Below are 17,551 nucleotides of genomic sequence, written 5' to 3' on the forward strand. Positions count from 1 at the left end.
TCGGAATATAAGGGTCAGTAAAAGCTGCTTGATTTGTGAGCAAATAAGAGGTATTGTATTTCAAGCCCATGAGGTTGAAAATCTCTCTGGAAAGGATCATTGTGTGTTTAGTTTAGTTTAATTTAGATATACAGCATGGTAAAAGATCTTTCGGCCCACCAAGTCCGTGCCGACCATCGATTCCCGCACACTTAACACTATCCTACACACACTAGGGACAATTAGCCTACAAACCTGTACATTTTTGGAGTGTGGGAGTGTTGGAGTTTGGAGTCCCGGAGAAAGGTCACGGGGAGAACGTACACTTTGTACAGACAACACCCTTGGTCAGGATTGAACCCGGATCTCTGGTGCTGTAAGGCAGCAACTCTACCACTGCACCACCATGCTGTCCTATCGGGATATCACGCGGGTGAAGTTAAATCAGGGGAAAGGTGCTGAGGAGATTGAAAACTCAACCAAAAATGAGTACTTCTACAGGGCACTGGGTCACCCAGAACGTATGCATAATTGCTCTACTCAGGGAATCTGATTTTCAATAGCTCAGCACCATTTTGTTTTGAGTGATGTGAATGTATCTTTAAAGCCATGTGTTTTAAATTTCAGTGTTGGCTGAAATGATTTTATCACCCTGACCCCTCTTCAAACCTCTGCTGTATGGAAAACAGTTTCTGCAAAATATGCACTTTGGCTCCAAAGTGACAAGATCCGTAATAGCTGGCACTTTAAAACAAGTTACAGAAGCTAATATATGTAACATAAGCAAAAAGAATGGCTCGTGAGCCTAGTAAATGTGCATTTTCCAAAACCATAACACCAGTTGACAAAGCCACCAAATTATCTTTAGTGGTCCCATTATATGCTCACTCTGTGTGAGTACTTATTTTATCGTGAATTACTTTGAAATTCTGTGCCAGAAGTTATCCTAGGAAGTTAACTTGGATGTAGAAACAAGGAACTGCAGATTCAGGTTTACGAGACACAAAGAACTGGAATAACTCAATGGGTCAGGCAGCATTCCTGGAGAACATGGATAGGTGACGTTTTTGATTGGGACCTTTCTTCAGACTGATTATAGTAGGGAGGGGGGAGAAAGCTGGAAGAAAGGAGGGGCCGGTCAAAACCTGACAGGTAACAAGTTGATGAAATGTGCAGGAAGAAACTGCAGATGCTAGTTTACACCAAAGATAGATTCAAAGTGCTGGAGTAACTTGGCGGGACAGGCAGCATCTCTGAAGAGAAGGGTGACATTTTGGGTCGAGTCTGAAGAAGGGTCTCCACAGGTAATAAGTTGATACAGTGAGGTGGGGTGTTGGATAAAGTCTAGAGATGAGAAGATGTGAGAACAAGGAATTGATGTTAAGAATTGTAAAGCTAGAGGAAGGAATATAGGTGGAGGGGAGGGGAGAGATGAGTGCAAGTCCAGATGCGGTGTGGGGGGAGGTGAGGGGAAGAAAGGGGGAGGGTGTTAAACTTTCAACTTTAAAGCGGGTGCAGCAGCATCTATGGAGCGAAGGAAATGGGCAACGTTTCGGGCTGAAACCCTTGTAATTGGCAAAATGACAAGGTTAACTCAATAAAAACCAAACAGTAGATGCAGAATAGACAATAGACAATGGTTACAGGAGTAGGCAATTTAGCCCTTCGAGCCAATATGTCCCAGCTGCACTAGTCCCCCCCCCCCCTCCACCTCCCGCCTGCTTCTGATCTATATCCCTCCAACCTTGTCCTATCCATGTACCTGTTAAACCTTTTCTTAAACGTTGGGATAGTCCCAGCCTCGACTACCTTCCCTGGCAGCTTGTTCCACACACCCACCACCCTTTGTGTGAAAAGTGCTTCTGTACTGTACTTCACTATAAAATCTCAGCTGCTTTATGAAAGAATAAGATTGTGTTCTGCACTGCAGCACATTTCTGGAAATATCACAAATAGTGAATAATTTAATCAGCAGCAAACAATAGACAACAGGTGCAGGAGTAGGCCATTCGGCCCTTCGAGCCAGCACCGCCATTCAATGTGATCATGGCAGATCATCCACAATCAGTACCCCGTTCCTGCCTTCTCCCCATATCCCCTGACTCCGCTATCTTTAAGAGCCCTATCTAGCTCTCTCTTGAAAGTTTCCAGAGAACCGGCCTCCACTGCCCTCTGAGGCAGAGAATTCCACAGATTCACAACTCTGTGTGAAAAGGTGTTTCCTCATCTCCGTTCTAAATGGCTTACTCCTTATTCTTAAACTGTGGCCCTGGTTCTGGACTCCCCCAACATCAGGAACATGATTCCTGCCTCCAGCATATCCAAGCCCTTTATAATCTTATATGTTTCAATAAGATCCCATCTCATCCTTCTAAATTCCAGTGTATACAAGCCCAGCCGCTCCATTCTCTCAGATATGACAGTCCCGCCACCCCGGGAATTAACCTTGTAAACCTACGCTGCACTCCCTCCATAGCAAGAATGTCCTTCCTCAAATTAGGGGACCAAAACTGCACACAATACTCCAGGTGTGGGCTCACTAGGGCGCTGTACAACTCTTTGCTCCTATACTCAACTCCTCTTGTAATGAAGGCCAACATGCCATTCGCTTTCTTCACTGCCTGCTGTACCTGCATGCTTACATTCATTGACTGATGAACAAGGACACCCCAGATCCCATTGTACTTCTCCTTTTCCCAACGACACCATTTAGATAGTAATCTGCTTTCCTGTTTTTGCTACCAAAGTGGATAACCTCACATTTATCCACATTAAACTGCATCTGCCATGCATCTGCCCACTCTCCCAACCTGTCCAAGTCACCCTGCATTCTCATAGCATCCTCCTCACAGTACACACTGCCACCCAGCTTTGTGTCATCTGCAAATTTGCTAATGTTACTTTGAATCCCTTCATCTAAATCATTGATGTATATTGTAAATAGCTGCGGGCCCAGCACCGAGCCTTGCAGTACCCCACTAGTCACTGCCTGCCATTCTGAAAAGGACCCGTTAATCCCTACTCTTTGTTTCCTGTCTGCCAACCAATTTTCTGTCCATGTCAGCACTCTACCCCCAATACCATGTGCCCTAATTTTGCCCACTAATCTCCTATGTGGGACCTTATCAAATGCTTTCTGAAAGTCCAGAGACACTAAATCCACTGGCTCTCCCTTGTCCATTTTCCTAGTTACATCTTCAAAAAATTTCAGAAGATTAGTCAAGCATGATTTCTGACTCGGACCGATCCTGTTACTGCTATCCAAATGTGTCGCTATTTCACATTTTATGATTGACTCCAGCATCTTCCCCACCACCGATGTCAGGCTAACTGGCCTATAATTCCCTGTTTTCTCTCTCCCGCCTTTCTTAAAAAGTACGATAACATTAGCTACCCTCCAATCCACAGGAACTGATCCTGAATCTATAGAACAATGGAAAATTATCACCAATGCGTCCACGATTTCTAGGGCCACTTCCTTAAGTACCCTGGGAAGCAGACCATCAGGCCCTGGGGATTTATCAGCCTTCAGTCCCATCAGTCTACCCAACACCATTTCCTGCCTAATGTGGATTTCCTTCAGTTCCTCTGTCACCCCAGATCCTCTGGCCACTACTATATCAGGAAGATTGTTTGTGTCCTCCTTAGTGAAGATGGATCCAAAGTACCTGTTCAACTCATCTGCCATTTCCTTGTTCCCCATAATAAATTCACCTTTTTCAGTATTCAAGGGTCCAACTTTGGTCTTAACTATTTGTTTCCTCTTCACATACCTAAAGAAGCTTGTACTATCCTCCTTTATATTCTTGGCCAGCTTACCTTCGTACCTCATCTTTTCTCCCCGTATTGCCTTTTTAATTATCTTCTGTTGCTCTTTAAACATTACCCAATCCTCTTGCTTCCCGCTCATCTTTGCTACATTGTACTTCTCTTTTATTTTTATACTGTCCCTGACGTCACTTGTCAGCCACGGTCGCCTCTTACTCCCCTTGGAATCTTTCTTCCTCTTTGGAATGAACTGATGCAGGCCAGGCAGCTGCAAGTTTTCAGCATTTATTATTTATTTCAGATTTCCAGCATCTAGTTTTATTTTGATCTTCAATAAAATCAACATTAGCGGTGAATAACTTGAACAACTTTAATACATAAGTATACTCTAAAGATTATGGAAAAGCATATTTTGGTTGGCTTTAAGTGGCAGCGATATCCTTAATCTAGGTAATATTCAGGCATTTAAACAAAATCTTCTGCCTGAAGATTATTCCCACGATTTAGTTTAAAATGCCCTGAGGTAAACATATTTCACATTTACTGATATTTCTATTGAATCACCATGAAAGATGGCTGATAGATTTTTTTTGTCGACTGTTAAGGGGGTTGTAAGAATGCTATTATTTAATCTTGTTATAGAATTGTGATCTACCTCTGATACTGGATGGTCCTGGTCCTTACACTGTATTTGCTCCAAGCAATGAGGCAGTGGACACACTCCGAGATGGAACTTTATTCTATATGTTTGGTGAGGTAAGTAAACAAATCAATAGTATGAAGGATGTCAGTCATAAAGGTTATACATTTTCTTTTCCAGGTACATTTCCACTGGAAGTTCTCCTCAGATGATAGAGGCAGACAAGCAGCTTATTGGTGTGTGAGCGCACACAGTACTCGGCTTGTCAAACTTGGTTCTAATGAGTTAAATGGAATTGAATATCCGGATGTAAAGAATATCACACAGCCACTCCCTTACTGCTTATTTAGCACTAGTGACTGACATTGAATGTCTGGCTGAAGAACTATCTTTAAATTAAAATAAGCACATTTTCCAGAGGCTCGTGAGGGAATTGAAGAGGAACATAGTTATTGTTTACTTCTTCATCACAGACACACACACACATCCAGGAGAGAGACTCAAGACACACACATTTTATAGAGAGAGGCACACACACACAAACACACCGCGCACACACACGCATGCACACGCACACACGCACACACACACTTTAGAGAGAGAGAGAGGCACACACACACAAACACACCCTCGCACACACACGCGCACATATGCACACACACTTTAGAGAGAGAGAGACACACACACACACACACACTTTAGAGAGAGAGAGAGAGACACACACACACACACACACACACACACACACACACACTGTGTGATGGTCACGCTACAGCTGCAGACATGGTTGCCATGGGAGTGGAGGGGGAACCTGGTGTGCTCGCTGTTGTTTTGGCAACCCCAACATGGAATCACAATCCCGGCCCCCAACCCACTGTGAAAGGCCTGTCGGATCACAAATGTTTTTGTTGTTTAAAAAGCCAGCAATCAGCAAAGAAGCTCCGGTGAAAAAGGGCAGAAAGGTATGATGTCATTAGCTACACATGTAGCAGTGGGCAAATGGCAGTCTTGCTGAGGGAAGGAGTGCCAGAAATGCCTGTGCAAGTTTTATGACGGTTGTTAATTGGCCCAGAAATGAACACCACTACAATATAACATGTGCAGAAAGGCTTTAGTGCATAAAAGACTGACACTGTTGGGTCCAACCTTTAGACTGTGGTGCCTCCAATTGATGCTTCATTCAGTGATCGAAATCAGGAATCACTCTTTGCTGAATAGTGAGGGAAAATCTGATCATATACTAGCAAAATTAATAGATTACTATACTTTCATTAATCCACTGAACCATTTTGTAGTTTAACACCATTTGTCACCCTCCTGACTACGATGGGTAGATAAACCATGGCATAGAAGCAGAATTAGACCATTCAACCCATCGAATCTACTCTGCCATTCAATCATGGTGATCTATTTTTCCATCTTAACCACATCCTCTTGCCTTTTCACGTAACTTTTGATGCTCTTCCTAATCAAGAAAGATAAATCACTTTGCTGCTCTGCAACATTTCCCTTCACATCATTTCAACTATTGGCCCAATGAGTAGAAGTCAACACATTAAGTTGATATGATAGTGGAATGTGCCTTTGGCTAATTACCACTGAGGATGTCAAAGTGAGGGGGTTTAAAGGTTGTGACCAAATGGTCTGAGTGGTGGCTGTCGGAAATATATCTCTGCGTTCTAGGCTATCAAGTCGTAGCTTTCCCTTACCCTTCTCCATCACCTGTCTAGTGACAGGCCAGTATTACGTTAGGTTTAAGGTTTTCTGTGGTATTATAAGAGAGATTTGTTTTGCTTCTTATTGACCATTAATTGCCTTGTGAACTCTTGCACAACCTTGCACTCTTGTCCAAAGACAGAATTTGAAGTCATACAGCTGTGTAATATACAGAATTCCTCTGTTGGGTTTGGTGCTATGCAGCAGATGGCTCTTTTGATAAGGACAGGATTCACACGCTGTTTAATTCAAACTGTTTGTTGGAGGATCTGGCAAAGGGGGGGGGCAGCCATGAGGGGGGGGGGGGAGAACAATGGGGACCCTGCGTGGGGGGGACCGCTGTGGAGGGGTGGGGGGGGGGGGGAAACAAAAGGAGAAACCAGCGTACTTTGTAACTTTGGCAGCGCCGTAGGTGGCCGCTATTTATTTACATTGGGTACGCAAGCAAAGAATTTTGCTGTGCCTAGTCACATGTGACATGAAATATTCCATTCCATCCAAATACCATAGCTTCACAGATTTACCATTGGAGCAAGCTTTATTTGGAATATCTTTGATTAGATTAATGTGAAGAACTTTAGAATGATGGACAAACTTCCATGTCCGTCATTTTCAGTGGAATAGACCAGCATTGTTTGAGCTGCAAATTGGTAGTAAAAATTAACAAAGGACTACACCACATAGATATATACTGTATATATACACACACACACACACACACACACACACACACACACACACACACACACACACACACACACACACACACACACACACACACACACACACACGTACAAGTGCACACCCACTTGAAAGCCTTCTCAAATATTATACTTAAGAACTTTTTTATTTTTTTCCACGTGGATCCTATGAAGAATTATATGCTGGGTTGTGGATACAAAGCTGACTTTTGTAGATTGGGAACAGTGCAGAAAAGGGAAAACAAAAATCAATATTAATCATTGCGAGATAGACTAGAATCTCAAAATTCATTTGTTTTTATAATTGTAAAACAAAACTAAGTAAACACTCTGTGGAATTCAGTTAATTACTGTATTTCCCATCTCATCAGCTCTTCCCTGTAAACTGTATATTTTTGTTTTCTTATAATAAGGGCCGGCCAAAACTTCAAGAGCTAGTGAAACATCATATCTTTTCATCAGGCAATGTAAGTGACATTCTTCTGTAATATTTAGATGGAGGTATTAAAAGAGAAGGTCAAGTAATGGATAATTGAGTTTGAGGTTGGTGGGGTATGTGTTCAAATGGGAGTCTACTCTAACTTTTGAATTGTTCTCTCCCGTGGAGAAATTCTGTTACCTTTGGCTGACTTACTGAAACTGAACACTGCTGGAACTAAGGAGTTGGTGGGTGTAGGAACAGCAGATGCTGGTTAACACTGAAGATAGACACAAAACGAGGCTGGGGTTAATGCTTGTGGGCTCAACTGCTGCTGATCTGCAAGTGTACTCTACATTAGATAAGGGACACTAACAACTGTCAGGACATGTGCAGTGTGACACAAAAAAGGGGAAAGTTAACAAATAAACTCAGATGATACAGATATTATTGTAAATAACTGAGCTCGGACTCTCAGCTTTGTTATCATGAGATGTGGTGATTTCAAAAGGACTTTCCATAACTTGTCATTTTTAATTTCCAGCTGCCAGTTGATAGGTTGTCAACCATGTCTCGAATTATGACAAAAGCCAACCAGATAATATCCATTAATGTCACAGCCAATGTAAGTACAACGTATGTGCAGAGATGTACCCACAGATAGAGATTAAAAGGAAAGACTCAAGCTGAGAGATACATGCATTACAAACAATGTAATGCAAGAATTGAAAATTTGACCTGACTATTATGATGTATCAACAACATTAATATTGAATCCACTCACAACACAGACTGGGTTAGTGAATCCACTCACAACACTGAATCTGTGAATCCATTCCTATCACAGACAGTCAGTGAATCCATTCCCCACCAGAGACAGGTTCCTTCAATATCCAAATAAAAGAGATTGCACCCATTGGGAAACTTTCTGAAATTAAAAGCATATGAATGTGAAACGACCTTAGCTTAATAAAATTCTTGTAAAATTACAGCCAATCATTTGTTGTAACACTATTCTTTGAGCAGAACCCTAAATCATTGTTGTGTAAAGCCATACTAGATCTAGATGGAATTGACTGAATGAGTTTCTCTTTTCACAGGGTCGGATTTTGTTGGGGGATACAGGGGTTCCTGTACATAAAAGGGATATTGCTGCTTCTAATGGCATAATTCACACCTTGGATGGCATCCTTATTCCTTCATCAATAATCCCCATCTTGCCGAAAAGATGTGATAAAATCCAGCATCGTATCATAACGGTGAAGATATTTAGCATTATAACGGCAATGTTAACTAGACCATTTTATACTGTATTGTCTCAATTTTTACATTCGAGTACTTTCAAGTTAAGGTGAATTTATTTCTGATGAATGTTGCTAGGCTTGCTAGTAATGACCATATCCCACAGATATGGTAGTTGAGGCCAGTTCATTGGCTATATTTAAGAGGGAGTTAGATGTGGCCCTTGTGGCTAAAGGGATCAGGGGGTATGGAGAGAAGGCAGGTACAGGATACTGAGTTGGATGATCAGCCATGATCATATTGAATGGTGGTGCAGGCTCGAAGGGCCAAATGGCCTACTCCTGCACCTATTTTCTATGTTTCTTTTTCTATAAATTAATGATTAAATAACATTTCTGTAGGGGGGGGGGGGGGGGGAAGTTGGCATTGTTTGCAAGGTTATTAAAATGTTTGTATTCTTGATAAGGACAAAGGAATTATTTTCTCGGTTTAATGTCCAATGGTTTTCAGAAAAGCACGGAGTACGTGACCCATGGGATTGATTTCGGGTCTCCATTTTGGATAGGATGCTGAATAAGAGAATCAAATTATAATAATCTTCATTTTAAGAAAACTTAAATCTGCAACTTTGAACCAAACTATCATTCTCAAGGCCTGAATGCTGCGGTTGCCATCTGGCAGCTGTTGGCCCATTGGCTCATGACAGAGGCTAGAAGCATTGCAAAGACTGGCCACAACAAGCGTTAGTTCCAGAAGGTTCCACCAGCCGGGCACAGTTGGTTCACAGGCTGCAAATGCCATGTTGTTTCCTAGAGTTTCTGCTTCAGTACAAGATCTGCATTTTAACCATGGTCACCAGGTAATGTGATTGCTTTGTATCTTGTCTGTTCCTCAGGCCCCCTGTGGACATTGCTCTTTGGTGCATAATAGTCGCTGCCCGGATGGAAGCACACCAATGGTAAATGTGAACATTTTGATTTCTCTGGCATCCGAACCCGTCTGGAATAACAGCAGCAGATGAGTTACAACTGTACTTTAATTGAGTCATCCCTCGGAGTAAATCATACACCACAAGTGAAACTCAAGTACTTTGAGCCTTGACGTCAAGTTTTATCCTTAAGCTCCCTGATGCCTTTTCCTTAAAAAAACAGACTAAATTGATGAATTGATTGCCTTAGTTAACAATTTGTTGTAAGACTTTTGTCGGCACACGTTAGTGACTGCATTGTTAGCTGCTGTTTAGATGTGTGGGTCATGGAATCACATAGCAGCGGGAGGAGGTCATTTGGCCGCGTGGTGGATACTTGAGGGAAAAGTCCAATTTGTTCTTTGCAAACTTTTCCCGTTAGAAAGATATGAATATGTGTGCTTTTTAAAATGCTCTGATAATTCTGAGCCAGATTTTATTTGGCCAGTTTTCCACTTCTTAGTTCTAGGACATGTCGATTGACTCAGTAGCGATCAGGACTAGGAACTCTATGCAATCATTACCCTCCCCATCTGGGGGACCAGTTCTGGCACCTTCACCACTGCTCTGGCAGGAGGTCAGTTAAAAACATTCCAGGTCAGGAATAGAATTCAAGCTCATGTTTTTAATGTCAAATGGGCAAATCCTCATGAGCACTGTTTTTATACATGTTGTTGCATCATATGCGTTGACATTTGGAGTCAAACCTAACCGACTGCACAGCGATACTATCAATGTCACAGATTCCATTGGAGGGATTTTGTGGTTTTGTCTGAAGTGTTGGCTTCCCGTGTCTTTATAAACAGCAGCAGTTATACCATCTGAGTCTCATCGAGAAGCCAAAATACCATGGTTGGGGTTGGGGAGCTTGAGCTGGGGGTACAATCAGTAATTGTGGAAGGGCAGTGGGCAGGTGCTATAGACCTGCACGGGAAGGTAGACGCTCTCGCCCCCACGAGTCTCGGGCAGATGGGGCTCGTCAGCCTGGGAAGGCAGTCCATCTAGGAGAGGGAAAACTCTGATTTAAAACCTCCACTGCTTTGTGGCCATATCCAGTCATGGAAAAGGCTCCAGGAGTAAACCTCAAGAAAATCCGGAGTCGGAGCCCCTAAGGCAGTTCGTCGTTGTCTACAACCTCGCTCTGGCAGCTCCTGCGACGGCGCTGGTGCCAAACTGTAACGGCCCTGCTGTTCCTTTGGATCGATCAGCGGCGTGGAGAGGGGGGACGTGATGCATGGGCAGCAGCCTGTCCTCCATATGACATTGCCCAGGCTTGCATCTGACCAGGATGCATCACCCATGGTCAGTCATGACTGAGAGGGGCCTACAGTGTAAGGGGTGGCCATGTTGGGACACAGAACGTCTCATCATGGAGGGGGTAATGGAATAAGGGGAAAGAATCAATGTGAGGAGAGGGGGGAGTTGATTGGGTGGTATTGTTCTTATCATGGTTTATTATTGTCACCTTTATTAAATTGTCTGATGAAACTGCATGGTATGAAGGTTAGAGAAGTAAATTAATCTAGTTTAGTTTATTGTCACGTACACCGAGGTGCAGTGAAAAGCTTTTGTTGTGTGCAAACCAGTCAGCGGAAAGACAATACATGATTATCATTGAGTCATCCACAGCGTACACATACAGTACATGATAAAGGGGAATAATGGGAATAACTAATCTAAATAAAGATATTTTGGGAATATTGGCTGCAAATTGTGCTCATTGTCCAGTACATCGTTCTCATGAAGGCACTGATGGTAAATGTAAAAAGCAGCGATAATCAGCATCTGATAACCTGTGCACATTTTTTAAGTTATTGACCAAAGGTAAGTTTCTCTCCCAGTAATGTGAAATTCCTTTGGCCATTTTAAAAATCAATAGCCAATGGAAGAATTTCATATGAATGTACTTACAATGCACATCATTGTTTCAAGCCATATAGATGCGGAGGAAAATGAAGAAATGCAAAAACGCACTCATAAATCCCACTAATGGAATTCAAAACTAAAAGGCTCAAAGTACTGGACTAACTCTGCAGGCAGCATCCCAAAGAACATGGGTTGGGATCCTTCTTCAGTCTGGTTGTAGAGGGGTGGGTGAAGAAACCTAGAGGAGAGGCAGGATGAAGTGTGGCAGGTAATAGGTGAACACAGGTGAGGGGACAACAGCTGCAGAACTTGATATATTGGGACTTTGTGACCTTACATGGGGATTGAATTTCTTCTCAGATTTAAATATTACGCCATTTCTGTGTCTGCAATATTTGTGTGTCATTGTGGGAGCTCATATTTTATTCACGGTAAACATTCTGTATCTACAGGAATCATACGAAGAAGATTGTTTATATCACACATCAAAAGGAGAGCTTATCTTTAGCAGCAGCTCTGGCTGTGCAAGGCACTGTAACCTAACTTATGCTGTAAGTATTTCAAGTTGTGTCGAATCCAAAGAGATGCACAGCTTATGAACTGCATTTTATTCACCTGCCTTTGTGTCTTTCAAATTGTAATATTTGATGATTTAGAATGGAACAAATGACTCAACAACATTTTATAATGCCTTGAACGAAATAGCATTAATGTCGCTAAATGATAACCTCAGGGTATTATGCTGACAAAAGTAAGTGTAATGTTTCATATTTGTAGGGGCTTGGAGTATTGTAAATGGGTTTTGGAACAATGTTGTGAGGCGTTACAATTCTTTACGAGGATGTTGCCAAGACTCAAGGGCTTGAGCTGGAGGGAGTGGTTTAGCAAGCTAGGACTATTCCTGGGAGTGCAGGAGGCTGTGGGCTGATCCTATAGAAATGTACAAAACCGTGAGGGGGATAGATCAGGTAAACGCACCAGAGTAGGGGAATCATAGTAGAATACTCTTGCCCAGAGTAGGGGAATAATATACCAGAGGAAGGTAGACAAAAATGCTGGAGAAACTCAGCGGGTGCAGCAGCATCTATGGAGCAAAGGAAATAGGCAACGTTTCGGGCCGAAACCCTTCTTCAGACCAGAGGACATAGGTTTGTGGTGAGGGCGGAAAAATGTAATAGGGACCTGAAGGGTAACTTTTTTACACAAAAGGTGGTGGGTGTATGGAGTGAGCTGCTGGAGGAGGTGGTTGAGGCAGGTACTATCGCAAAGTTTAAGAAACATTTAATCAGGTACATAGGATAGATTTAGAGGGATATGGGCCAAACGTAGGCTGGTGGGACTAGTGTAGCTGGGGCATGTTGGTTGGTGTGGGCACGTTGGGCTGATGAGCCTATTTCTATGACTCTATAACACTGCATGGAAGAGACTTAAGGAAGTTAATGTCCGTCCTGTGTTGCCTTTTATTGGTGGGTGAGGTGCAGTATAAGACAACAGCACTTTTGCTGCTGGACAAAGTTTTTATTTCATGAATGATCAGTTGTAGCTAAATAAAGGCCAAAGAATGGCTGCTTGAAATTATCAGCATTTTTATTTCCAAAAACATTGTAGAATCATACAATACACAGGACTGAAGGAGACCACTAGACCTGTTGATTCTGGCCAAATTGGAGGCGCCAGGACACGGAAATTGAATAAAGGCTTCTGGGTTGCTGGGCAATTTTGTCAATTTAAATGTGCCTTCTGCAGAAATGGGACAAGCTGCAGAATGGTGCCAGCTTGTCTAGAGCCTAGATAAGAGTTGCAGGGAAAGAATGGGACTGCTGCAGATTCTTACAATTAGGTGTAAATTGCATGAAATGGATTGGGTGAAGGCAAACAATTACACAATGTAAATATTGTTGCAAAGCTTTATTTTGTTAGATGTTGATTGGATTAAGTGTTGAGCCTTGTCTGGATTTATTGAATATCTGGGGAAATGTTGCTCTGTTTGCTTCCTTCCAGAAGCTCCGTTTGAATACATTGTATTGGTTACAGTATTATTGGGTTAGGGAACTGTCTATCATGTACTGTGTTAATCGGTATCTGTTATTGGACTGTAAAGAGACCACCACCATATGGTTCGGACCCTCAAGGTTCGGGGACCTATAAAAAATAGTTCCCACGAGGTCCTGTGTCGATCTTCTGGATGAACGCTTGGGACTGCGTGACCTTTTGGAGTGTCTCTGCTTGCACGAGGCTTGGAGGGCTTGCACTCCTTTGGGTTTGGGGCCCATAAAATACGGGTGAGGAATGGCTCAAAAACTTGGTCGTAGTTTGCAGACTGCAGCTGCTTAACGAGAGCCAAACAGGCAACCTGTCCCAGATTTTGTATCCAATTGGTCGGTTATTGAAAACAAGTCTGGTTTACGTGCTAAGCAGTAAAGCATTTGACATGTCGTTGCTGTGAGCGCTGATTGGAAAGGTGCGTTCCGAAAATCGGCATCGACTGCCAGCGTGAAGAGGCTAGGCGCTGACACCCGGAGCCAAGCATGTGTAAAGGAAGTCCTTTTGAATAGGTAAAACCAAGATTGGTTAGAGGCCACGCCTGTGTGAAGATATCTGAACCCCTCCCTGAAGTGACGGATGAGGAATCTCGTAAAGGCACTGGGCTCGGTGGCTAGAGTATAGATTGGCTGGGAATACTCTAGTCCATTCGAGATTTCATTGCGCAATTTAATTGGAATTCGAGAGCCTGCGTATGTGGAGGGATACGCACCAAAACTAGTTGGTCCGAGAAAGAGTCTAGATTTGCAGAATCACATTTCCAAATACAGAATTTCACATTGAAGTTCTGCCCGTACGGTAGAATTCAAATTCTGTGTAAATAGAACTTTGTGCATGTTTGAGATCGATTTCGAATAGTGGCTGATCAACAGTGAATAGTAACCCTCTGATCGATTGTTGATTAGTACCTGATAGCGAAGAGTAACCGAGAGACGGGAACCTGGTTTACTTGGTGAAAAGTACCCAGATGTGAGGTGCCCCTAATTCTGTAGAACTTAGAGAGGAGGGATAGAGGTCCCCCTACAGAAGTCCAGTCTTAGCAGGGGAAAGTAACATTTAGGAGGAAAAGTAGTCCATTTAAGAAGTAGTACCCCTCAGCAAAGAGTACCCTAGGAAGGGGAAAAGCTTCAGTATCAGAGGGAGAGGTTCACTGATCGATAACAGTGCGATCGTCAGTGAAGCATTGAGATCGAGTGTTTGTAAACTGTGCACTACGTGTTAAATTATTATTGTAAATTGTAAAAATCCAGCATCGCCTTTTTTAGCATCTTTATCGGATCTGAATTGTATCAATACTTTGTGTATGTAAAAATATTTAGAGTGTGTTAAGATTTAGAGTGTGTTAAGATTACTTGTATTGTCTGTGTGTGTGCTTAAGGATTTTTGGGTGTTAGATAATTGAAGTAAAAGTGTGTTTGAATTGAATATTTGTATTTGTTTAAATCGGGATTGTAGTATTGTTAGAATCCGATTCGTGGTGGTTCGATCAGGGTTCATATTCTTTCGATCACTGTGTCGGGGGAGGAGTCGTTCCATTGATCGAATACGCCATGAGGAGGAATTATTAGAGTGTGATTTATTGTCATAATAAGTGGATGCTTGTAGTTTATATTGGGTGTGTCTTGGTTTACTTTTAATCGGGGGAATAATTTCTTGTTTGATTATAGTTTTACTTGCATGGTTTGGGTTTGTTTGTCTGTGTGAACTTAAAGTGTTTTGAGTGGGAGAGATTGCTGCTTGGGAGAGATTGCTACTAAAAATTAGCCTTAGTTTGGGAAACCGGAGATTCTTTGTTGGAAGGCTGAGAGTTGAATGAAGTGATTGTGATCTAGCTGATAAGAAAATTGAGAGCGATTGAATAAGAGCGATTGAGTCGAATGATTTAATAGGAGCGATTGAGTGGGTGATTGAATAACGGTTGGGAAAGATTGAAGGAACAATTGTGTGAGAGGTATGAATCTGCCAGATGTTAGTCATTGCGTGGGAGCGATTTTAGTGGCCTTGGAGTCTGAAAGGAAGGAGCAAGTGTTGAATAGGTGTGAGTGCTTTGAATCTTATCTGAATTGTGTCTATTGTACAGGAGGATGGGGAATGTACCGGAGAAGGACCTAACAAATATTCCTGAAAGTCCGATAAGAATATTTTGTGAAACAATTCCGCATGAAGCAGAGAGATTAAGAAAATTATCGGGAAAATTAAATAGAGTTTTGAGGAACGAATTTTGGCCGATAGGTGGGCTAAAATGTATAGTAGGAATAACCTACATAGAGACAATTGTTAGACGATATGGAAACAGTGAAGAAGAGAACGAGCTTATTGAAATATGGAGAATGTTCTTCACTGAAAGGAAAGGAAATAAAGGAGTCGTTATGCTTTCTAATTTAAGAATGGCAGCGTTCAGGTTAGGGATTAGAATGGAAAAAGAAAGAACTTGTCCTTCTCTAGACATTCCGGAAAGGGGAAAAGAAGATAGTGGAAGGCAGCAGGAGAGAACATCAGCTTTTAAAAGAGAAATGACTGAGATGGCTCTTAAAGGGGAGGTGCCGACTAAAATCAAACTTATTAAATTTAGTCAGGGTGCCGCGGTTAGCGTGGATCTCGAAGGGAGAGAAGCCCAATGTATACAAGGGTGGGCAGACTTTTTCGGAACAGTCACAGCATTCCTCTCAGCACTCTCGTGTTCTTAGTTCGGAGACGCCATGCGCAGCTTGCGAACAGAGCGTCAGGAGGAGTCAGCGGTATCTTCGTCTCCACCCACTAAATTCAAATCCAAAGTTAGAAAATCGGCAAAGGACTCTCTAGCTCCGATGATTGGTTCACCAGCAGAGGATAGTGTGGAGGATCAAGGAATTAGAAAGAAGGTTCTGCAGGTGGGTGTCAAAATTAATTGGGAAATCAAGTGGGAAAGTGATAGCATCCTTCCTAAAGTACAGAGATTCCGGTAGCAGAACGGGCAGCTTTTCTGAGGGTGAGACAGCAGGAGGATATGAAGTGGCTGATCCTGAATTCGATAACATTATAAGATCAGAGCAAATTCCCGACGATATGGGCATAGAGCGAATTCCCCGTAGGCAATTCCCTAGTAGGAAGCTGCCTACTCTGCCTTTAGAATTAGATCCCGCAGTAGGTGTAAATGATCCCCGGGCCACAGACGTCCACATGTCAATGCAACCTGGTTCGATGGCAAATAAATCCTTCCAGAGACCCGTACTAAGAATCCAGAAACGGGAAGTAACTTCGAAGGACGATAAGGAGGAGGAGGAACTTAAAGTGTGGATAGGCATGCCATTCCGAGAGCCGACTTTCCCTCAGTTTGATTGGAGAGGGTATAGAGCTGTTAGACTTGATCAATGTTACAACTGTGGGGAATCAGGACATTGGAGCTGATCTTGCCCTGTGAGGGAATACTGAGAAGGAAGGGGGCAAAGAAGAGGGCTATGGGTTTAAGAAGTCAGTGGATCCCTAGAGGTTACAGAGACACTTGGGACCTCAAAGGTAGAGGAAGAGGACACTGGCCAGAAGATCAGGGGGCAGGGACATTCTGGCAGACAAATCCATTCCGGTAGCCCTGATCTGCCAGCCAATACAAAGTATGAAATCTGAGGACATCCTCACATGGCCCAAAAATAATAATAAGTTATACGAACAAGAAAGAACATCACCCCTTCCGAATCCCAGGAAGAGAGTCACAAAGAATCTAATTGGGATCGAGAAACCTCACTAAAAGGAAGGATTACGAAAAGGGAAACATAGTAACTGGTGGCAACGAGAATAAGAACTAAAGAGAACTGAACTGGCACTAGGTAGAGAAGAAATGAACTTATTGTGCAGGAGTAGGGATAGGAGTCATTAAACCACTGTGAATATGATCAATAACTTGTTATTAAGTTTATGCCTCCAGGACAGTATAATCGACAACATGCTACTGTGTGGGTAGTGAGGTAAAGAGTATGTGGACCCTTGAGAACGGGCGGAAGACACAGCTCAGATAAGGTAGCTCCCCAGAAACAGAGACCAACAACAAGGAGGAAATGATACTGTCCTGTCCCTTTAAGACACATCTGGGGAGGTCAACAGATAGAGGACGCTCCTCAGTATCCCTACTACTTTGAAACTAACATTAACTTTAACATCATCTAGCTTTTGACACCAGTGAAGGAAAAGGAAAATAACACCATCTAACCGTTTCTAAAAGATACAGATAATTTATG

General features: G+C 42.6%; 1 protein-coding gene across 2 annotated transcripts in view; it reads left to right on the top strand.

Moving 5' to 3' along the window:
• stab1 (stabilin 1) overlaps positions 1–17,551 on the top strand; it is a 245,543-nt gene that overhangs the window by 77,844 nt on the left and 150,148 nt on the right. For both annotated transcript variants that reach the window (XM_033037289.1, XM_033037290.1), the window contains exons 15-20: positions 4,390–4,503; positions 7,218–7,271; positions 7,767–7,847; positions 8,323–8,481; positions 9,360–9,422; positions 11,750–11,848. In XM_033037289.1, the coding sequence (XP_032893180.1) occupies positions 4,390–4,503; positions 7,218–7,271; positions 7,767–7,847; positions 8,323–8,481; positions 9,360–9,422; positions 11,750–11,848 (570 nt within the window). The remainder of the gene's footprint in view (positions 1–4,389; positions 4,504–7,217; positions 7,272–7,766; positions 7,848–8,322; positions 8,482–9,359; positions 9,423–11,749; positions 11,849–17,551) is intronic.

Source organism: Amblyraja radiata, chromosome 18, assembly GCF_010909765.2.
Source record: "Amblyraja radiata isolate CabotCenter1 chromosome 18, sAmbRad1.1.pri, whole genome shotgun sequence".
Lineage (NCBI taxonomy): Eukaryota > Metazoa > Chordata > Chondrichthyes > Rajiformes > Rajidae > Amblyraja > Amblyraja radiata.